We start from the raw sequence: 24008 nt of genomic DNA on the forward strand, positions 1-24008 counted from the left end.
AAATAAGTAAGAACAAACACATGGCTACTAAGGTTCAGAGCCAAGATTCAAACCCAGGTCTTTTAAAATCTAAACCCAGACTTTTAACCTCTGAGTTAAAATACTCGAACCAATAAATGGTAAAATATCAATAGCTATGAACTCAACTGAGCATTTACTGTGTGTCAGGCACTGTTCTAAGCACTTCACATGTAGTAACTCGTTTGATCCTCACAACAATCATTTAACTTTTATCTTTAAGATAAAGAAACAGATTTGCCCAAAGACATATAGCTAGTAGGTGGCAGACCATGCACTCTTACCATGTTACCTCATTTATAGCAACCATTTATTGAGTGCTTGACAACATGCAAGCCATATGCCTGGTGCTTCCCATATAATTTCATTTAATCTGCACATCAACCCTATAAAATTTGTATTATGTTGAAGTGTAATATATACAAGTAACACTTTTAAAATAGTAAACACTGTAAGAAATAGCAATTATTCATGTGTCTTGATGTCAGAATAGGTTGGTTAGTGTGTACAAAAATCTGAGTATTTCTCTAATATGAGATAAATTTCAATGCTTAATACTGTTCTTCACAGAGAATTTTTTTTTCCTGTTCTTTAAATTTTTTCCTCTTTGATAGTCACAAGGTCGATATGAGATCATGCTGAGTCTGCAAAACATATTGAGTGGACTGGGAGCTGCTGCTACACCTTGCTACAGGGATGTTTATAAAGCTGCTAGATCCTGCTTAACAGATAGATCCATGGCCGTTCGTTGTGCTGCTGCAAAGGTAAAATAGTCTTAATGAGTAGAATTTCTAAAAATTAATATAAAGACAACTAAATCAGTTTATCCCAGTGAAAACACTAGTAACAGCTACATGATCTTAGAGCTGCAACCTTGGTATTCAGATAGGACTATCTCATTTTAACATATGAGGAGACTGAGGCCTTGAGAGTTATATGAACTTCCCAGGGTTCTTAAAGTTGTTAGCAGCACATTGTTGGAAGTGGGGAGTTCAAGTTACCAGACTCTAAGTATTCCTTCCATTCCACTGTGCTTCCTCTCTATAATTGTGTAAAATTTACATGTACGGTTTATGTTGTTTGAAAATGATTTGGTTTTGTTTTTATCATGCTTTCTTAACATAGTTGGTTAGATAGTAAAGTGTTTATGTTGGAATTATTCTCACAATTGCTTATAGCCAACAGATAGGTTCTACAGACATTTTTCATAGCCCACTGAATTAGAAATGGGTCTTTCTCCTACCCCTTGTGGACACGTTGCTTTGTATAGTATAATTTTTATGACTTTTTAGTAAGTATTCACTTGTTGTCCCTACAATCATTATTTAGAGACTTTGGATTTGTGTATTATTTTTGCTAGATCTTGATAGGTTCTGCAACTTATGTAGATCTGAACCTGACATTTATATTTTGTTTTTCATTAATTTCTTTTTTTCCCGATTGAACAGTGTCTCCTTGAACTTCAGAATGAGGCCGTCTTTATGTGGAGTACAGACCTGGACAGTGTGGCCACACTATGTTTTAAATCCTTTGAAGGCTCCAATTATGATGTGCGGATTTCAGTTTCAAAGCTACTAGGCACAGTGTTGGCCAAAGCTATAATTTCTAAACATCCAGGAGCAGGTAAATTCATGTAATTATTTTCATAATGTCTTCCATAATTTTTTCCCAGTTGATTTAAACAAACATATGTAGCATTACTGCTACCCATTATTACTTTTGAAAAGAGGCAGAATATCATATAAATTTTAGTTTGGAAACATGTCTATAAGTCCTAAGATTTCATTTTAAAACAATTCAGTGAAAGTTTGAGGAAAAAATTAAAAGAACTCTTAAATAAATGTGCTTTATTCAGTCATTGTCTTCCTCTACACCATGGCTTTTTTTTTTTTTTAAGTGAATTGTGGAGTGTTATCCAATAAGAGATATGATCTAATTCTCGAGAATTTTTTTTTTTAAGCAGCATGCATCTGATTACATACATTTGGCTTGCCATCTTCTAGATTGGTGTAAGGGAGCAATGATGTAAATAATTCCAAACAGCAGATACTTGAAATTTACTGTATTTGCACAATTTGTGTTTGTGTTTATTCCCTATTTATACACTCCTAGGCAGTGAGCAAGGATGGAGTATTTTTGAAAACAAAAGGGTTTGCCTGGGTTTAATCTACCGTGTTTATAAAACATCGGTGAATAATTAAAAACTTCCTTTATTATTCTGTCTCCAAAGAATACCAGTCTCATGCCAATGAAAATGTGATTGTTCTGTAGAACATTGCTCCTCAATATCTGCAAACTGAGAGTACTAGCATCACCTGGGAGCTCTTAAGAAGTGCAGAAACCCAGATGCCACCCAACTTACTAAATCGAATTCTCATTTTAACAAGATCCCCAGATACTTTGTATGCACATTAAAGTTTTAGAATCATTGCTCTAGAAATTGTTTATTGTGACATTAAGAAGTGTTCTGGTTTCTTCTAAGCCAGTGTTTCTCAACCAGAGGTGAGAGAGGACAGTGAGTACAGCATATCAGAATCACCTAGGAAGCATTAACAACTATATAGTCCCTTCATTCTCCAGTTCAGACCCACAAGTTTAAAATTTATAATAAATTTTTTTTTTAGGTTTTGGTTCTTCTAATCTTGTAATTCAGAGTTGTTCAGGGCATTTAAAAGGTTAAATCTTAAGCCATCTAAGAGATTGAAATTAGAAGAAGACATGTTTAATCAAACCCTCTTGAAAATGTGAATTGCTCATTTCCATAAATGTGTCATTAGCACTAGTACACAGTTGCAGTAAAAACAAGCAAAATACAGAATTGCCTAACAAATGTGAATAATATTTAAATGTATATCCTCCTAGAGTAGCACTAAACTAATAACAGCATTTTTGCAATCAGACTAAGCAAAGTGAAGAACCAGCTTCACCCACACTAAAAAATCTTTGGCCTAATCTTCTGTTAGGAATTCTGTCATCTTGCATCTGTAAGTTCTAGGCTTGTGTTATAATTAAGTTATTTTCATACAACTAAAAAGGGATCTAGATGTCATAGTAGATTTTTTTAAAGTAGGAGACTAATAGTTAGCAACACAGTGCTTAATAATTTGGAAAAGAAACACAATGGAGGTTTGTACACTCAGCCACAATATTCGAAGATTATGAGGTACAGAACTGAAATGATTTTCCTAGTAAAATCAGCAGACTTCTAATAAATGGTATATTTTACCAAGGCATTTAAAAAGCAGGGATTGAGTATGACATTTTCCTAACATTGGCATAAGTTGCCAAGGATTTATGGGATCCTTTAAAGTTACTTCTTGACCATGAACCTCAAGTCGTACTATATGTCCCTCGTCCATTCACTGTCCCACTTTCCTAATTGACTGTTTTATACCTTTATCTTCTCCCATGTTACTTTCATTTGACGGCCTATCTTCCATAGGCTTCCCTACTAAATCTACCACCTTCAGCATCTATACCCATATACTCTGACTTCTCCACTGTTACTAAGATGAATTATCTCGTCTTCTATTAAAGCCATACGTTCAATATGTATTAGAGCTCATCCTCTCACCTGCTCGAGGACATAGCTCTAGGAAGTCTCCCCTCTCCTACATCAACTTTTCCTTCTCTATTGGATTATTCCCTATAAAAACATGTGCTTTTCCCCCTCTCATCTTAAAAAAAAGTTTTTTTTCTTGTATTTTACCTCCCCAGCCAGCTGGAGCCCCATTACTCTTCCCTTTGCAGCAGAGTTCCTCAGAGGAGTTCTTGATACTCTGTTTTTAGTCTCTCTCTTCTTTCAAACACAGTTCAGTTAGGATTTTCCCCCAGTTAACTCTTTTTTTATATATAAATTTATTTATTTATTTTTGTCTGCGTTGGGTCTTCGTTGCTGCATGTGGGCTTTCTCTAGTTGCGGCGAGTGGTGGCTACTCTCGTTGCGGTGCGCAGGCTTCTCATTGTGGTGGCTTCTCTTGTTGTGGAGCATGGGCTCTAGGCACACAGGCTTTAGTAGTTGTGGCCGGTGGGCTCATGGGCTCTAGAGTGCTGGCTCAGTAGTTCCGGCACACAGGCTTAGTTGCTCCGCAGCATGTGGGATCTTCCTGGACCAGGGCTTGAACCCGTGTCCCCTGCATTGGCAGGCGGATTCTTAAGCACCTCGCTTAAGGGAAGCCCCAGTTAACTCTTGAAAACTATTTTTGTTAAGGGCATCAATGACCTCCACGTTCATCAGTTATTCAATAAATAAACAAGCATTTATTGGGGGTTTATACAGGGCCACGATCTGTTCTGAGTGTGTAGGATGTGTTATTGAACAAAACAGATTAGAAGCCCCTGCCCTTTGGCACTTGCATTCTAATATTTAGCCATGCTAAGCCAGGGGGCAGTTCTCAGTTGTCTTACTTAACCTTTCAGCAACATTTAACTCAGTTGATCTTCCTCCTCATTCTCTTTTCACTTGCCTTTTAGGACCTCACGCTCCCTTGGTTTTCTTTCTTTCTAGAAGTTTCTGTTCAGTCTTTGATGATTTCCTGTCTTCTTATAGGAGACACCCATCACCTAGTCCTTGGTCTTCTGCTCTTTACGTAGGCTCACTCTAGATGATCTTACCCAATCTCATGGCTTAAATACCATCTATATATCAGGGATTCCTTGATTTATGTCTTTAGCCCACACTTCTCTCCTGGACGCCAAACTCTCACATCTAGCTGCCCATTTGACATCTCTGTTTGGATGTCTATTTAATGTTTCAAATTAACTTGTCCGAAGTGAATGCTTGATCTCCCCTCCCCCCATGTACACATACCTGCTCTCCTTGCAGTCGCAGTCTTGCTAATCTAAGTTGATGACAGCTCTGTCCCTGCAGTTGTTCAAACCACAGTTTGTAAAGTCACCCTTGAATCTTCTCTCTCACACTCAGTAACTATTCTACCTAACAATATTAAAACATATCTACAGTTGGGACTCCTTGGAGAAGTGGCTCATGGGGTCGGGGCAAGGAAAGTCTGAGGATGAACCTGGAGCATCTTGTGCCAGAAAGTGAGGAGTGTCCACTGGCCAGCTTTCTGAAGAAAAGCTGGTCAAATCCAGGATAGTATTAGAATTAATAATGATAGAAATGGATTATAACCTGTTAAAGAAAAAAGGAGGGCTTCCCTGGTGGTGCAGTGGTTAAGAATCCGCCTGCCAATGCACGGGACCCGGGTTCGAGCCCTGGTCCGGGAAGATCCCACATGCCGCGGAGCAACTAAGCCCATGCGCTACAACTACTGAGTCTGCGCTCTAGAGCCCACAAGCCACAACTACTGAGGCCACGCACCTAGAGCCCGTGTTCCACAACAAGAGAAGCTACCGCAATGAGAAGCCCACGCACCACAAGGAAGAGTAGCTCCTGCTCACCACAACTAGAGAAAACCCACACGCAGCAACGAAGACCCAGCGCAGCCAAAAATAAATAAATAAATTTATTAAAAAAAAAAAGTATCACCACAGAGGTGGCATAGTGATTACAAATGGAAAAATATTTTACAGTGGACAAGACTGGAAGACACCTTATTCAGGTGTTCAAAGATAATATCGCCAGTGTAGGGACAGATTGACACCAAGCCTGACATTTCTTTTTGGTGTTATGCATTAAGAAGGCTTACAGCATTACTTAATGTAGTTCTCTTGAGGAAAAACTCAAATTGAGGGCTTTTCTATAACTACAACTAGCCATATATGTACTCTTCAAAAATGAGAAAGTGATAAGGAAGATATGGAGTCTAGGTGAAGGGTACATACGAGTTTATTTTACTATTCTTGCAGATTTTTTGTAATTTTGAAATTTTTTCTAGTAAATTTTAAAAATATGTAAGTATGTATACCCCGATTTCTATCGCATCTACCTTGATCTAAGCCACCATCACCTCTTGCTTGAATTACTAAATTGCTCCTAATGGTTTTCTCTACTTCTGCCTTCGCCCCTCTACAGTCTCCTCTCAGCACAGAAGCAGAGTGACAGATTATATCACTCCTTTGCTCAAGGTTCTCCACTGGCACCTCACTTTACTCACCTCCTTATTATAATGATCTACAAGGTCCTATATCTTCTGCTCTTGCACCATCCTTACACTTTAGTCCATCTCCTACCAGAGCCCTCCACTGCACTCATTACACATAAAAGATACCTGCTTTATATTTTGCATGGCTTTTAATCACTGTCTAACATACTATATACTTAGTCCTTTGTTATGTTTATTGTTGTCTCTCCTTTTTAGAATTTATGATCCGCAAGAGCATGGATTTTGTACTATTCACTTACGTTTCTCTTCCACGTGCCAATATAGATTTTTATCTGTTTCATCTTCAGGCTGAGGAGTATATTTTTTGTTCATGACTTGGATTAACAGAAGTTTATTTTTCCACTATTTATGACTTAAGTCAATAATGAGGATCAGAGCTTGTGACCAACATTTTTCAGAAGAATGAAAGGGCGAAAATGGGTTCTTTTTTTAAAGGAGATGTTATTCCCTAGATATTCACAGGGAGAAACTCAGCTATGTCAAACTGAAGACAAACTTAAAACATTCTGCCTAACTAAGCTCTTAATTATTGCAGCCTAAGGGTTGACTGGGCAGTTTTAGTAATATTTAGCTTTGCTTTCTTCAGAGACTGAGGATGTAACAAAAGTTGTACTTGCAGTTGAGAATTTTTAGAAAACAGGCCATGGTGGTTACTTTATGTAAGTTTCATTAAGAGTTGTAGAGCATTTAGAAAGATAAAATTGTGATTTTGGCCTTTTTAGTATTTCAAAAGAATTTTCAATGTTTTGTATAGCATTCTCACTCATGGAGAACTAGGGCCGTTTATTTATGTTTTCCTTTGTTTAACTTGAGGACAAGAGAGCAGTAGGTCATAATCTCAAAGTGGCATAGACTCTAAGATGTCATTGACATGATACATCAGAGTCCATTATGATTTGACCTCTGAACCGTCGTGTGATTTTATGTTTTAGTGTATGTAATGTCCTGTAAATTTTGCCTTTTGTTTGGATTTTTAGTTTATTTTTGTTTCTGTTAACATACTGTTCAATATCATGCAAACCAAGATCACGCATTAAAATTTAGTCTGTAAAATAGAATCACATGTTTTGTTTTGTTCTTTGTTATAGCAGCCTCACGTCAAAGCGTTCGCAGAGTATCTCTGGAGGAAGTTCTGGAATTACTAGGAACAGGGTTTCTACGTGGGAGTTCAGGATTTCTTCGAGCCAGTGGAGATATGCTGAAAGGAACCAGTTCAGTCAGTAGGGATGTCCGAGTTGGAGTTACTCAGGTTAGAATCACAAATCAGTATCTAAATGTAATTCTCACTGGCCTATAGTGAAAGTTTTAGTATCTGACTCCAGGTGGAAGTGATACTGTGCAAGGTCTTCACTTATGCTCTCATGTTTATAAATAGATGGGGTGAGGCCAAGACGCTTTATAAAAAACTAGATTACAAGAGAACCTTATTTATACAAAGCCAACTAAATAGGCTATTACCCACAATGTGTTTTCAGTTCGTAATGATGGGAGACTATTGTTTATTTCCTTTGAAACATAAACAACATTTTTTTGTTTGTTTCTAGGCCTTGGGCTTCCATGTGTCTTGCGGTTTAACATGTTTTCCATTGTGTTTGTGTGTGCTTATACAGTTCTGATTTAAGCTTTTAGGTACATAATATTTGGCATGGGCAATATTATATTACTGTTTTATATGGTTTCTACTTCAAAATAAAGATTACAGCATGTAATCTACTTAAGTGTTTAAATTCTTGGTCCTAAACAAAACTTAAAAAGCTAAACCTTGGGAAGAGGGTCTTAGAATAAGGCAATATAGAGGTCTTTGCATTCTTTCCTTGAACTATCTTGTTTTCTAAATGCCATTATGGTTCAAAGCAAACATGTTTTTTTTTAAATTCACATATATATCCTCATTATTTTATACTGTATGATATTAGATTTCATGAAAATATAAGACGTCCCAGTATAATTGTAAACTGTGTATTTTAAGAAAACAGATTACATAAGAAAACTACTGTCAGTATCACTGGAGCAAGCCAAACCATTAACATTCATGAAAATAAAGAGCAGTGATTCGTCACCATAAACTTTCTTTTCTGGTTTCTAGAACTGAATTCCCTTAGAGTTATGGTATTAGATCATAGTTCATTCTTACACTGTGTTCATATGTTTGATTTGGGTTTTCTTGTTCAGAATGTTAAAGACCTTAGGGACTTCCCTGGTGGTCCAGTGGTTAAGACTCCGGGCTTCCACTGTAGGGGGCATGGGTTCGATCCCTGTTTGGGGAACTAAGATCCCACATGCTGCTCAGCGTGTGGCCAAAAAATTGAAGGAAAAAAAAAACCAACACAGAATGTTAAAGAGTTTGAATGCTTTGTTTGGAGAAGTCACAGGCACATTTTACTTATTAGCTAGCTATGCTGGCTATCCTGAAACTTTGTAGTCTGACCAAAATAAAACAGGCAGCATAAATGAAACCTCAGTTGAAAGACTGCGTACTTCAATTTTGGCTTAACAAACAGAAAAACAGTACTACGTTTATATAGCTAAGGTGGCTATGTAAATGAGGAAAGACTAAAAAGAAATGTTAATAAATTCTGCATATTTCATGGAAGAGAAAACATTAATATAGAATTGAAATTATTTCATTTTGAAGATAAAACTCTTTTCTTTTTTAGGCTTACGTGGTGTTTGTTTCAACACTAGGAGGAGCATGGCTAGAGAAAAATTTTGCTGCCTTTCTTTCTCATACCCTAAGCCTGGTTTCACAGTCACACCCTAAGGCCACCCAAACTCAGATTGACGCTGTCTGCAGTCGCCGTTGTGTTTCATTTATCCTTCGAGCTACTGTTGGAGGTCTTCTTGGAGAAAAGGCTCAGATTGCTGCTGCCAAGGATATTTGCCAGGCTATCTGGAAGTTAAAGAAAGTTATGGGTATGGATCTTCTAAGAGAGTCTGTTTTAACAGTGCTAAAGGGATTGTCCTTTCGGAAAAGCTGGACTGGTATATAATTATATTAATACCCAAAAAACACTTTTATAATACAGGTCAGTTGCTTCAGAGTAAAGCAGTCTATATATAGATGAGACATAAATTATCTACCTTGATAAGAACTATTATATATATGTACTGATCTTAAAGGCTGGTGGATAGTAGTTCCTCAGAATTCATAATCTTCCTATAGAAGTTAAGATACATTGTCTTTGAAACAATTAGTTCATCTCAGTTCTTGTACTGTCCTAAGTCTACTCTGGTTATCTTGAGTATTGATAAAATTGGAGTTCTCCCTTTCAGTGCCACTTGCTAAAAGAGTAATAAGGCATCTCTGATCAGGTTGCTTGAACTAAATTGGTTATAGTAGTTTAACTCTTTCTCTATAGATGCAAGTCCCCATTTTAGTATTTTAGTTACTGCCTCAAGGGTTTCACATATATCAAGCGGAGGTATTAATTTTTACCTTCATATGTTTCTGCTCCTAGTACCTACCCTCTGTAATAAATTTTAATAAAACAGTGATGTCTGGTTAATTCTTATACTTCTGTCAGATGCTGTAATGAGTGACGGTAATCTGGAAACCCGGCTTGGCTCCGCAGATGTAGCAGCCAGCCAGCATATGTTGGTATGTGCTTTACAAGAACTTGGAAATCTCATACACAGTCTCGGCACCACAGCTGCACCTTTGCTACAGGATTCAAGTGCAGGTATCTGTTGTTTGTGACTAGTATGAATACTTTGTTTTTACTTTTACTTTAGACAACTTTTCTCCAAGGAAGAAAAGCTCCCTCATATAGCTCATTTATTATAGATTCCACTATAGATTTATTAGAGTTGTTTTATGAAATATAGATAATCAAGATTTTTAAAGGTATGTTTTCTTGTTTTTTTTCTTTTGCTTTTGTAACTAAAGATGGTTCTCTAGGTCTCTCTCTATCTCCAACCCCCTGTCTGGAGATATTTAAGATAACACAGAAAAATGGAGAAGTAAACCTGAACTCGTATCTCTCTCATCCTGCAGTGAAAGTATTAGTTTCTGTATGGTACAAGTAATTTACTTCCTTAAAGGTCTTTTCAGGCATTCTCTTTTCTTTCTCTCTTTGAAAATTATTTAATCACTTTGAGAGATAATTCACATACCATAAAGTTCACCCTTTTAAAGTATACAATTCAGTGGTTTTGGTATACTCACAGAGTTGTGCAAACTCTACCACTATCTAATTGCAGAATGTTTTTTTCACCCCAAGAAGTCCTACACCCACTAGCAGTCATTTCCCCTCCCCCCGGCCCTGATAACCACTAATCTATTTTCTGTCTCTATGAATTTGTCTATTCTGGACAAGATTTAATATAAGTGGAGTCCATACAGCATGTGGCCTTTTGTGACTGGCTTACTTAATTACTTCTTAAAATCATCTTTAATGGCTTTTGTGCTACACAATTCCTGCTGACTGAAGCTTACATTATATTCGGTTTGTAACCTATTTTTCCTAGGGCATATATTGTTTAAGTAGCAGTTGACATGAACTGTTAACATGTTTTGATGAAGGTATATGTTGAATTATAGCAAATGTAGACTTTTTTTTCTTACTGGTAGTGGCACTTCACTGTCTGCATAGTGGCTTAGTAGCCCACTGGGGATCTAGTGAAGCCTTGATTTTCTTCAACATTTTGTTCTCAGGTTAAGAGAAATATGGTACATAGGGAGAATACTGATTATGTAGAGAAATGTGCCAGAAACGATTGAGAAGAAAAGGAGGATGAAGCAACAAGATGTGACATTTCTTCTCAAGATGTTTTTGTTATTTATTGAAAATTTTTTTTATATTGGTAATTTTTAATTCCTAGTACCAAATTAATGATCTCAAGATAAAGTAAGCAGAACATTGGCTTATTTAGGAAATAAAAATTTCCTTTGTCTCCTGACTTAATTTAAGCCAATTTTCATGAGATATATTGGTAGAAGTAACTCTTGGGTACAAAAAAATTATTTATAATTGTGTATCACTTAATATTTTAAATTCTGATTTGGCTTTTGATAAAGATAATATATTTCATATCTATGTGGTTGCTTACTCTTTTGAGTTTGATGACTGAGTTTTATCTGTGTAGCTGAGTCATCATTTGTTTATTCTGTCCTTCTAGGCGTCCTTGACAATGTCATTTCAGTTACTCTTCATCCTAGCATTTCTGTTCGACTAGCAGCTGCCTGGTGTCTACACTGCATTGCTGTGGCACTACCTTCCTACCTAACACCTCTCTTAGACCGTTGCCTTGAAAGGCTTACTGTGCTTAAGTCTTCACCTGAAGCAGTGACTGGCTTTAGTTTTGCAGTGGCAGCTCTGCTGGGAGCAGTGAAACATTGTCCTTTAGGAATTCCTCACGGAAAGGGCAAGGTAATGATTTCATTCTTCGCATATGATAGTGACATTTCAAGTTTTTCTTAAAAACATCATTGTCTTCTTGTGTATCACCCAGTAAAGAACCATGCAGGACAAATTTCTGAGCTGTCAACTAATACTACTACTTAAGTGTCAAAGTAATTACTGTGAAAAACCAAGGGATGGTTAAAAATTTTGTATCTACACTTAAAGAGGAGTTGCTTTCTCTGCTTTTTGTTAGAAATATCTCCAGTTAGTAACAGATTTTGTTCCTGAAGGCTTTTTTTTTTTTTCCATACATTCAGCTCTGCCATAGAAGTACATTTTAAAATTGCATTGTAAAGGACAAATAGAGCTTCAAAAGAAATCTTAAACTTCATTTAATAATTTTATAGTTAGTGGTATTCTTGGTGGTATTATTCTGGAATTAATTTACATACCTGGTAAGATGAAGTAGATAATGAATGTTCTTAGGAGAGAAGGTTTTCCATTAAAAAAAAAAAGCTACCGTTGTAGAATCAAGAAAATTAAGTAAAAGGCCCGTATGTTAAATTTAAATTGAAAATATTAGTATGAGTGTTTAATTTCCTTTCACACTGTCCAGACATAAAAGCAATGGCAACCCAGTAGCAGGAAACACCCCTAGTGCCCAGATTATGGCCCTAAATACCATTTCCAACCGAAAAGGAATTAGGGCCCCTTGGAGAAATGGCTGGTTCTAGATCTGGGACAGGAAATGCACAGTATAAGCCTGGAATATCTTGTCATACTGGAAAGGAGGGAAGTCATCAGAGACTGTGTTCATTTTAAAAGGATGCAGGAGATAACTTTAGACTCTCCCCCGACCAAAGAGGGCATAATGTGTGCATCCAAAAAAATAATGATAACAATGGATAGAAACATAGTAAATATATAAAACACCAGGAGCTCATAATGATGACAGATTGCTTTGCTACTGAAAAATAATGGCTTTTGAGTGTAGCACTTCCAGAAAGATAAATGATACAGAACCTAGAAAGTAAATAACCCAGTTTTAATGTACAAAGAATTGTAAAGAGAACTAAAGAAATTTTGTTAATCAAATATAAAACACACACACACAAATATATATATATAAAAAACACAAAATAGGCAAAGCGTGGTGTGGGAATTTTGTTTCTTTTAGAATAGGAATTGTCAGTTGTCAGAGAATATTGTTTGACAGTGAAAAGCCCTCATAATCTGGGCCTCACGCACATAAGAACTTTTTAAAAAATCACCATTGTTCCTTTCCTTTTTCTTGTCCCTCCACGTCATTATTAATGAATATTATGGTATATTCTCTGCAGTTTAGGCTTTGCAGACAAATACACCGTTACTTCAGAAATTCTTAAATTATCTTGAATATTGCCAATGCCTTTGGGATAAGGTGATCGGCAACTTCGGGAGGTGATGTTATTCAGTTAAATTTATTATTTTAGTTGTATTCTAAACTAACACATCACATCTTGCTAATCAAAGAATTGCCATTGCGTGTATTAATTAAATTTAATGTCCTCAGATCTTATTAATTTAGGCAGACAGGCTTGGTTTGTTTTGTCCCCACCGTTTTTAAAGGGTGGGGGACAAGTAGAGGCTGCAAGCAGTCCTAAGTTAGTAGTAAGTTGGTTGGTTGTTTAAAAATATGCTAGCCTTCCTCTTTAGAAAAGGTATGTGCCAACTCACAATATTTGCTGCTCTTCTAGAGGTGATTGGTTACAGAGATGTTTCCTTAGACATGTTAGATGCCTGTCGGCATTTGCACTCTATAAGCATGCATTATCCATAAAGGTGAAATATCTAGTTTTTCCTCTGTGTTGTTTTAGAACTATTTCTTAGACTTTAAAAATGTAACATTTTAATTAATCCCCCTTTACTGTGAAGCTACTTCATTGTGCGATTAGTGAGTACTTTTAACTGTGGTTATATAGTATATTGCCTCGGGAAAGACTATTATCAGCCACTCAGGTATCAAAGTAGTGTGCAAAATTTTAAAAGGAGAGAGTCCTGTAATGAAACTTCCTCTGGTAATTACAGATCTATGAAAATGGTGGCTTAAAACTAAAAGTAAGTTCAAATTTTATATAGCGAAACTTGAACGGTTGTACAATGTTGTCACATATACTCCACAAAGAATTATAGGGTTGCTGTGTACAACCTAATATACCTATTGTATACCTATTATACAACCTATAATTTATCCTTGAAAAGTTACTTTTTTTAGTTTCACGTACGACATTGTCCTATGGTATAGTCTATGTGAATGACAGTCTTTTATCATGGACATTTATTATGTGTAAGAGTTAATTTTTCAAGAGATTGTTATAATTAGTTGCTGTCATTTGTCCAGTAACCTATAAACTGATATACTTTTTTTTTTTTTACCTTGTTCTTCTATACGTCAATAGATTATTATGACATTAGCAGAGGATTTGCTATGTTCTGCTGCTCAAAACAGTCGCCTTTCAGCTCAGCGCACACAAGCTGGATGGTTGTTGATTGCTGCCCTGATGACCTTAGGTAAGTCTTGTGGAGGGTTTACATAACTACAGACTGCTTGGTGTTTTCTGAGCATAAATATTCTAATGTATGATTTGACAAGAGTAACTTAATATATACCAGAATTTAAATATCCACATAAACGTTTTTCTCCTAGCAGTCACCTTAGGAAGCCATATACTTATTTACTCCAATCCTTAGAATGTTTTCAGATGTCTTTATTTGAAATTCTCTTCAAGACCAATTTATGAACCTTAAGTAGGATAAGCCAGTTTGATCAACTTTCACGCTAAACTCTGAATGAGTCTGGCTTTTCCCCAAATCATTCCCATCTATCTTCAGAAAAAAAATTTTCTACAGTATAAGGATAGGCAAGAGAACATGCGATAGCCCATGAATCCAATTCTGTAATTGTTCTGAGAATTTGGTCACACTAATAAGGTAGTTACGGGCTTCCCTGGTGGCGCAGTGGTTGAGAGTCCGCCTGCCGATGCAGGGGACACGGGTTCGTGCCCCGGTCTGGGAAGATCCCACATGCTGTGGAGCGGCTGGGCCCGTGAGCCATGGCCGCTGAGCCTGCGCGTCCGGAGCCTGTGCTCCTCAACGAGAGAGGCCACAACAGTGAGAGGCCCGCGTACTGCAAAAAAAAAAAAAAATAATAAGGTAGTTACATTGACGGGGATAAGGCATGTTTAAATTATATTTATTAAATTTAAATTATTATTTATTAGTGTAATTATTTTATGATCATGACTATTATATTTACATCCTGTAACTTTAAAACTCTGTTTTATTACTTTATAAAAGCTATACTTTTAAGTCTCTTTGTATAGTTGTGTGGTTTACTGCTAGGATATGAAACTAGATGGATTTGACCAATAAATCATTTTGACACCTCTGAAGTAATTTGATCTAAAAGGAGCTTAATTAAAATAAACAATCATAAATGAAGAGCCACTTTAAGTAATGTTTTTGAGATGATTAAAGAGATTTATTGGACTAGATCTGAGTTCAACCTATGGGCCAAATCTGGCTTGCCACCTGTTTTATACAGCCTGTGAGCTAAGAATGGTTTTTATGTTTTTAATGGTTTAAAAACAAAAAGGATATTTTGTGATACATGAGAAATATATGAAAGTCAGTTTTCAGTGTGCATAAATAAACTTTTTATTAGAGTACAACTATAATTATTTGTTTACATATTGTCTATAGCCTTTAGGCACTGCAGTGGCAGAATTGAGTAATTGCAATAGAGACAGTATGGCTTTCAAAGCCAAAAATGTTTATTGCATGGGCCTTAATAGAAAATGTTTGTTGACCCCTGGCATAGATCATGATTTCACAATGTGATGGGAATAATGTGGTCAAGATTTTATTTGCTTTTGGCTAGGTGTTTCATGCCTGCTGTATTGATATTCTTGGTTAATTAAAGGGGAAGATAAACTACTTAATAAATGGCAATATTTTAATGAACAAAAGCTTTCAAAACAGGGTAATCCCATTGGAAGAAGAGTACAAGAGATCCTTTCTCCTTTATAAAAGAGATTAGTACATCATGTTTTAATGCACATTCATATTCAACATACCAAAAAGGAATAAAAATTAAGTTGATGTTTTATTTAATTTGCTGTTTTCTTGGGCTTTTTTTTCTTAATGCATGATTCTTTCACTTTATTATCAATTTTTAGAATGTGTTACTGGTTGCTAGTAATTTGCAAAGGGTATCAGTGAGGTTTTGCTTTTAGATATCTTTATAAACTCATAGATTTTTATATGTTTATATGTTTCAGTTGAATGCAGTCATTATTTTTTTTTGACATCTTTATTGGAGTATAATTGCTTTACAATGTTATGTTAGTTTTTGCTGTATAACAAAGTGAATCAGCTGTACATATACATATATCCCCATATCCCCTCCCTCTTGTGTCTCCCTCCCACCCTCCCTATCCCACCCCTCTAGGTGGTCACAAAGCACAGAGCTGATCTCCCTGTGCTATCCGGCTGCTTCCCACTAGCTATCTGTTTTACATTTGGTAATGTATATATGTCAGTGCTACTCTCTCACTTCATCCCAGCTTACCCTTCCCCCTCCCTGTGTCCTCAAGTCCATTCTCTATGTCTGCATCTTTATTCCTGTCCTGCCCCTGTGTTAGCATACTTTCTCTTTCTGACTTAACTTCACTCTGTATGACAGAATCTAGATCCATCCACCTCACTACAAATAACTCAATTTCATTTCTTTTTATGGCTGAGTAATATTCCATTGTGTATAAGTGCCACATCTTCTTTATCCATTCATCTGTCGATGGACACTTAGGTTGTTTCCATGTCCTGGCTATTGTAAATAGAGCTGCGGTGAACATTGTGGTACATGACTCTTTTTGAATTATGGTTTTCTCAGGGTATATGCCCAGCAGTGGGATTGCTGGGTTGTATGGTAGTTCTATGTTTAGTTTTTTGAGGACCCTCCATACTGTTCTCCATAGTGGCTGTATCAATTTACATTCCCACCAACAACATTGCAGTCATTATTCTTTGATCTTCAAATTGTTTCATCTTTAGTCATTGGGAGCCCCTAGTAGTTGGTTCATATGAAACTAGTGTTCTTTGATAACATCTTTATTTTTGGCATGACAAGATGTCCCAGCTTTTACATCATAATTTCTGCCTTAGAATGAGGGGCAGTTAGATACAAAATTCTAGAAATGACTTACTTCCAAGGAGTGGGATGTTAGGGGGAGGGGATCAGAGAGGACCCTGGTCAGAAGGCACCTAGGAGATTGGCATAGTTGTATATATTTAACTGTGATTAAAGTTATGTATATGTATTTTAAAAAAAATAATAATTTCTGCCTCAGCTTGCAACCAGTCAGTTCTCCAAGGAGCTCTGATTATATTTTGTGGGAAATGGAATTTAGATGATGGTCTGAGTGCTTTATTAATTTTTGCCTGGCAGTTTTAACACCTGTTTTGCATTTTCAGCATTTCCTCCACCATTTACAATTTTCATTATTATTTTTAAAAAATTCACTGTTCTGAACTAATGTAAACTCATAGACCACATTTAAGTCCATTCCTCAAATGTGAACTCCAACATTTTTAACCCCTTTTTGCTATACTTCCCAATTTATCTGATGCCACATACAACACCTTTGATTCACTTGCAGGTATATCTACAATGTGTGTTTGGTTTTTGTTAGATCCAACATTATTCTTGGTGTGAATGAACTTACTCTTGTTTATTTTTTTAACTTTGTAATTACTACAAACATTTTTAGTAACTTAGTTTACATATGTTTCTGAAATAAATTATCTTGTTACCTCTCTGGGACGTGATGCTACACTGTTCACTCCTGAGTTAGAGAGGTATCTTAAGGGTACAATGGCAAATATATATGGAACTTTTGTCAACTGTGGGTATTCCCAGTGACTTCATCCTTACTTTGGTTTTTGGTATCTGACTAAATTTTGCATTCAGAATTTTCTCTATTTCCACAGCCCATTATATGAGTATGCCTGTGTGTGCATGTGAAACCTCTTACAGTCACTTACTCTTAATTGGCTTACTCCAATTTCTTTATTTTATCCCAATTCTATGGGATGTTTTTAGTACTACGTCATCAAAGAAAGTAGTGAGCAAGGAGTGAATTAGGTTTATTTTGCTGTAGGGATTAGCCTAGGGCCTCTTCCTAAAAAGCAAGTCAGGAGAAAAATGAAGAAATTATTTTGTTAATGTACTAAATTGCATGCTTAAAAAAAATAATGATTGGCTTGCTGTTGCCCTTTCATTTTGCCATTATGCTCTCACCTCTTCCTATGCAAATAAGACAAGTTTTGAATGATAACTACATAATGTCAGATATATAAATGCTTATCATGGGTGGAGCACTGTTCTATATAAACTCATATAAGCCTCAGAAACTGTCACATGAGGTACATACTGTTGTTATCCCCACTTATAGGTAGGAAATTGAGGCACAAAAATATTAAGTGACTTATCCAAGTTTAAATAGCTAGTAAGTGGATGGAGCCAGGATGTTAACCTAGGTGGTCTCCTTCAGAGCCCAGTACAGTTCTCTGCTGTGCTGCCATACTGCAGAAGAAAAGCATGCAGTCAGCAGAACATGGAAGTAAGAAGTAGGGAGTACTTACAGGAGAATTTTAAGGTAACCCCAGAATTTTAAAGAATATTACTTGGGGGGAGAAGCTGTGCGTTTGGGTTTTTATATGTCGTCGTTCTGTTTTCTTAACTGATAATGCTGCATGCTATCAAATACTTACAGTTAGCTCTCTGTATCCGTGGGTTCCAAATCCACGGATATAGAGGACAGACTGTACTATGCCACTTTATATAAGGGACTTAAGTATCCTTAGATTTTGGTATCTGGCGGGGGTGGGGGCTGGTCCTAGAACCTATCCCCCACAGGTACCAAAGGACAACTATAAAAAGCTATCATTGTACAGTACATTTGCCTTTCATTACTGGGTTTGTGTATTCAGTTCTTAAATGTTGCTTTGAAATATTAAAAAAAAAAAAGTTCCATTTAGACGTATCACATCTGATTTTTGGCCTGGAACAAAGTTGCTATCAAAAGTTAGAATTACTTTCAGGATACAATGTTATTCCTTACAAACAGTAGTACCTGGCGTTTACGTAGCACATTAGTTTTTCAGGCTACTTTAAAGTACACTCTGTTGTTTGGATCTGGACAAACCTTTGGAGGTAAGCAGTGCAGGTAGTTCTGGCTTCATTTTACGGTTAAAAGAAATTGAGGCTCAAAGAGGTCACAGCAGTAGTAGGAGAGAGGACACCAGAGCCCAGACTTTACTGTTAGTTCCTTGTTTTTCCTCTCTGTACTCTAGTACCTTCAGATAGTCATTGATCAGTAGTACATTCATTGGAACTAGAGGGGCAAAGTAATCCAGCAGTAGTAGATTAAAATATGTTTACTTTAAGAGGGAAGGGTTTTAAAGAATAACCACTTTGGGTTCCTTTACAAGTGACAAGTTGAATAAATTACAGGTCCTGCGTTTGTCAATCATCACCTTGCTCGAGTTCTGCTGTTGTGGAAGTGTGTCTTCCCAGTGTCTCCGAAAGATCTAGGAACAGAAAAGAGCCGAGGAGATTCATTTACATGGCAGGTAACCTTGGAAGGACGAGCTGGTGCTCTCTGTGGTAGGTTGAGTTTAGTCTTTTCTCTCCTTTTCCTCTGGCTTTTTCCATCCTTTAACTTTACATATACTTGTGTGTTTTATTTAAGTTGGGGGGAAAAATCTGCTTCTGGGGATTTTTTTTACTGAACATGATTGATTAGTTGGTGATTCTAACAGAAGTATGATGTAATAAACCAAATTTACATGTCCTTATCCTTAGGATGCATATTTTATTATAATGCGGTCAGTTGAGAAATGTTAAGATTGTTTTGTGTTACGTAGGCATTCATTCCTCTAGGGTTGTATTTAATTAGCATTAACTAAGTATGGTTTCCATTTAGTCTTTTATATGTGAAAGTTATACCCTTTTACAACACATAGACCATTAACAAATAGCATCCACCATGAAAATTTGAGCTTAAGGAGCTGTGGGTTCCCTGAAAAGACATGGAAGCATTGATTTTTTTTTTTTGAAGCACGTTTTCTTAAAAACCATCATTTTTAGGAGTAAAAATGCCATGAATAAACAAACAAAACCAAAATCAGTGCTTCCTTGAAACTGAATCTAACTTTTAAATATTCACTTTATTCTACATATGAAATAACTCCTTATAAAAGCTTGTGTGTTTCAGGTAACATCTATAAAAACTAACCTGCTGACTTAAAAGTCAGTCTTGGTTCTTTAGAACTAGTGTAGAACTGGCAAACTTGAGGGTCTAAGCTGCTACTTCTGAGCTCAAGGGATGAGTAAAATCCCAGGAAAGCAACATTTTGTTAATTTGGTTGTTGGTCTCTTTTAGTAATTCTAGGAAGTTTGGGTTTTTTTTGGTTGTTGTTTTGTTTTGGTTTTTTAAGTTTGATTGGAGGTAGAAGACACTAGTTTCCTTTTATTTTACTAGAGTTTCAAGAATTTTTTTGATTTTAGCACATTTCTTTATTCCTCTAACAAAAATACAAATGCCTTACCATAATTGAATGATTTCTTCATGGTTCATTACACTCTGCTAAGTAAAAGTCTGTTGTATTTTTCAGCTATCAAGAGCTTTGTTTCCCACTGTGGTGATCTCCTTACTGAGGAAGTAATTCAGCATCTTCTTCCACCACTTCCTTGCGCTGTGGATTTGCTAACTCTGTAAGGATCCGCTATTTAGACTTGATAAAAATTTTTAATAGCAATCAGTTACCCTCTAGTTATGTAGTATCTTATTAAGTACCTTAATAATGCCAGGTTTCTGTGATTGGTGAATGATTTTCCATTTGCAGAGGAAGGCAAACATTTAGTTATGTGATTTTTTTTTTTTTTTTTTTTTTTTTTTAGGCTAGGATCTTGAAAGAAAAGTACATATTAAAAGGGAAGGAAAGTTATTTGGTGGATAATGTATCTTCCATACAGTCAGATTTAACCAAGAAATTAAATATTAAGCCTGTTAACCTTTTCAGGTATGCGTTTGATTGGTTTGTTAGTGCTATTCTGTGTTCTTAAGAACCAGATACTTGTTAACAGTTTCAGGTTTTTGTTGTTTATATTTTCATACATTTGACTTACATTTTTTAAAAAATCCAATTTATGTCCTGGTCACTTATAATTTCCCAGTTAATAAAATGTACAGTTTAGAGAAAGTCTTTCCAACAAGTATTTAATGATATGACATTTTATGTATACAGAAAAATACAGTTAAGATTATGGCTTATGAAGTGTCATAATAAAGTGAAAACCTGTGAATTCAGCACAACTAGCACAGAGGTTAATGAAGGTTTGCTGTAAAGGGCCAGAGAGTAAATATTTTAGGCTTTTTGGCCCGGACAGTCTCTTTTGTACCTACTCAATTCTGCTGTAGCTTAAAAGCAATCATAGCTAATCTGTAAATGAATGAATGTGTTCCAGTAAAACTTTATTTACAAAAACAGGCAATGGGCCAGATTTAGCTATCCCTGGACAAGAACACTGATACTATTGAAGTTGTATGTGTGCTCCTCTCTACTACTGTTCTTTCTGCCTTAGTTTAGAGGTAATCACTATCCTGAATTTTAAAGTTGTCATTCTCTTGCATTTTTAAAAAGTGTATCACATATACATGTTTCCCTAAACAGTACCTTGTTTAGTTTTGTTTGGTTTTGATCAGGCAAATGGTATCATAGTGTTTCTGAGACTTGCTTGTTTTACTCAACATGATATTTCTAAACTTCCTCTATGTGTCAGCTTGTTCATTCTTTTTGGTTGCTGTATAATATTTAATTGTGTGAATGTACAGCAGTTTACCTTCCTGTCAATGAAATATCCAAACTATTTTCCAAAATTTTTGCATATATATATCAATAGTATATGGGAGTACCCTTCAGTCCACTTCTTCACCAACACTTAGACATTAACTCTGGTTAATGCAGTAGGTGTAAATTGGTATCTTGTTATGATCTTACCTTATATATCTGGTTCCTGATGCTTTAAGTGCCATTCTATATGTTTATTGTTCCTCACTATTTCCCCTTCTGTGAAATCCCAATTCATGCATATCTTTACCTATTTTTAGGTAAGATTGTGTTTTGATTAATAGACATGCTTTTTTTTTTTTTTTGGCTGTGCCACACGGCTTGCAGGATCTTAGTTTTCCAACCAGGGACTGAACCCAGGCCCCACAGGCATTCTTAATTTAAATGTCAAATTTATCAATCTTTTACTTCTTGCTTAGTACTTTCTGTCTTTTGATTTAAAAAATCTTTCTCCAGGGTTATAAAGATACTTTCTTTTATTTCTCTCTAAAATGTTTAAGGTTTTTGTCCTTCACATTTAAGTCATTAATCTATCTGGAATTTATTTTTATGTTTGTAGTGAGGTAGGGTTCCAATTTCATTTTCTTTTTTAATATGGATAACAAATTGTCCCATACTTTACTAAAGAAATCCAAGCTTCCTCTCTCTGGTGACTGCCATTCACCTTTGTTGTGTATTATATTTCCATATAGACATGGTCTGTTTCTGTGCTCTCTGTTGTATTCCATTTGTGTGTTTGCCCATACCACATTGTCTTTATAATAAATTTTAGTGTCTGTTAGAATAAAGTTTTAGGCCTTATTCATCTTTAGGCATAATTTGGCCCTTTTTGGCAATTGATTGTCTCTTGTTGAAGTTTTAATTAGAGTTAAACTGAATCTATAGATAAACTTGAAGATAATTGGTATTTCTATAATACCCATAAACATGTTGTTGAGGTTGTTTACAAAGTATAAAATTTTTTCTGTTGTTGAGGTTGTTTACAAAGTATAAAATTTTTTCTATGTAAACGTCTTAATGTCTTTAAAAAATCTATTCCTAGCTAGATACTTGATATTTTTCTTTGCAGTTATTAAATAAGTATGTGGGAGTGTGTGTATTGTGTATAATGTCTTTATTGCTATTGTATTAAAAAATGTAATTGATCTTATATCCAGCCACCTTGCTAAATTTTCCTATATCAAGCATTTGTTTGTAGATTCTTTAGGATTTCTCCCTTTATGATATTTACTCATATATTCATTTGTATTCTCTCTCTCCTCTTAATGTGCTAACAAGATGACTACCACTTAAAACTGAAGAGAAGTGGCTTGTTAAAGGGAATGTTTCTCATGTTTCACGAATAAGAATGACGCTTGATACAGGCTTTTTAGTAGATTCTCTTTATCAGATTAAGAAAGTATCCTCTTCATAGTTATCCACATTTTGTTTTGGTTTGGTTTTTTGTTTGTTTGGTTTGGTTTTTTATCGTGAATGAGTTTTGATGTTTTATAAAGTGGTTTAATCTGAAACTTTAATGTAAAAAATTTTATTGACTAATTTTTTACTTGGTTGCATTCTTGGGATAAACTGAGCTTGGAACTAATTATCTTTTTTTGTAAACTTCTGGATTTGGTTTGCTTATGTTTGGATTTCTCCACATACATTCATCAGTGAGGCTGCCCTATAATTTTCTTTCTTGGATGCCCTCCTCAGATTTTCATCAGTTATACTAGCCTCGTGGAGTGAGGTAGGTGAATGTTTCATCCAGTTCTGTGGAGGAGCTTTTAGGAGATTGCAATAATGTGTCACATGAAACCACCTGTCTGTAAAACAGTCTGGACCGGCTGTTTTCTTTGTGGGAAATTTTTTTTTAACTACATATTTCATTTCCTTAATTGCTTTAACTATTTGAGGTCTGGTTTGTGGGTTTGCTTTGCTTGTCTGTTAGATTTTTTCCAGGAATTTTGCCATTGCATCTTCATCTTCACATTTTTTGGCATGAAATTTTTCTTAATGTTCTCTTATCGTCTTAATCTCTGCTATATCTATAATGTCCCTTCATCCATTCCTGATTAGTTTTCAGTGTGCCTTCTCTTTTGTTTTTCCTGATCCATCTCATGAGAGGTTTAACTGTTTTATTAACCTGTACAAAGAATAACTTTGCTTATGTTGAACTTGTTTTTTTTTAATTTAATTTTATTTTTTTATACAGCAGGTTTTATTAGTCATCCATTTTATATATATTACTGTATATATGTCAATCCCAATCTCCCAATTCATCCCACCAACACCCCCCACCCCCGGCTTTCCACCCTTTTGCCGATATATTTGTTCTCTACATCTGTGTCTCTATTTCTGCCTTGCAAACCGGTTCATCTGTACCATTTTTCTAAATTCCGCATACATGCGTTAATATACGATATTTGTTTTTCTCTTTCTGACTTGCTTCACTCTCCATGACAGTCTCTAGGTCCATCCATGTCTCTATAAATGACCCAATTTTGTTCCTTTTCATAGCTGATATTCCACTGTATATATATACCACATCTTCTTTATCCATTCATCTGTCAATGGGCATTTAGGTTGCTCCATGACCTGGCTATTGTAAATAGTGCTGCAATGAACACTGGGCTGCATGTGTCCTTTT

At 35.8% G+C, this 24008-nt stretch overlaps 1 protein-coding gene across 10 annotated transcripts in view; it reads left to right on the forward strand.

The window, feature by feature from the left end:
- HEATR5A (HEAT repeat containing 5A) overlaps window positions 1-24008 on the forward strand; it is a 112154-nt gene that overhangs the window by 25165 nt on the left and 62981 nt on the right. For 9 of the 10 annotated variants that reach the window (XM_033851202.2, XM_033851200.2, XM_033851206.2 and 6 more), the window contains 9 exons: window positions 633-782; window positions 1467-1641; window positions 7175-7335; window positions 8744-8999; window positions 9611-9766; window positions 11205-11455; window positions 13867-13978; window positions 18981-19133; window positions 20144-20243. In XM_033851202.2, the coding sequence (XP_033707093.1) occupies window positions 633-782; window positions 1467-1641; window positions 7175-7335; window positions 8744-8999; window positions 9611-9766; window positions 11205-11455; window positions 13867-13978; window positions 18981-19133; window positions 20144-20243 (1514 nt within the window). The remainder of the gene's footprint in view (window positions 1-632; window positions 783-1466; window positions 1642-7174; window positions 7336-8743; window positions 9000-9610; window positions 9767-11204; window positions 11456-13866; window positions 13979-18980; window positions 19134-20143; window positions 20244-24008) is intronic. The other variant, XM_033851205.2, reaches the window with a different exon arrangement.

The sequence above is a fragment of the Tursiops truncatus genome, chromosome 2 (genome assembly GCF_011762595.2).
Source record: "Tursiops truncatus isolate mTurTru1 chromosome 2, mTurTru1.mat.Y, whole genome shotgun sequence".
Taxonomy (NCBI): domain Eukaryota; kingdom Metazoa; phylum Chordata; class Mammalia; order Artiodactyla; family Delphinidae; genus Tursiops; species Tursiops truncatus.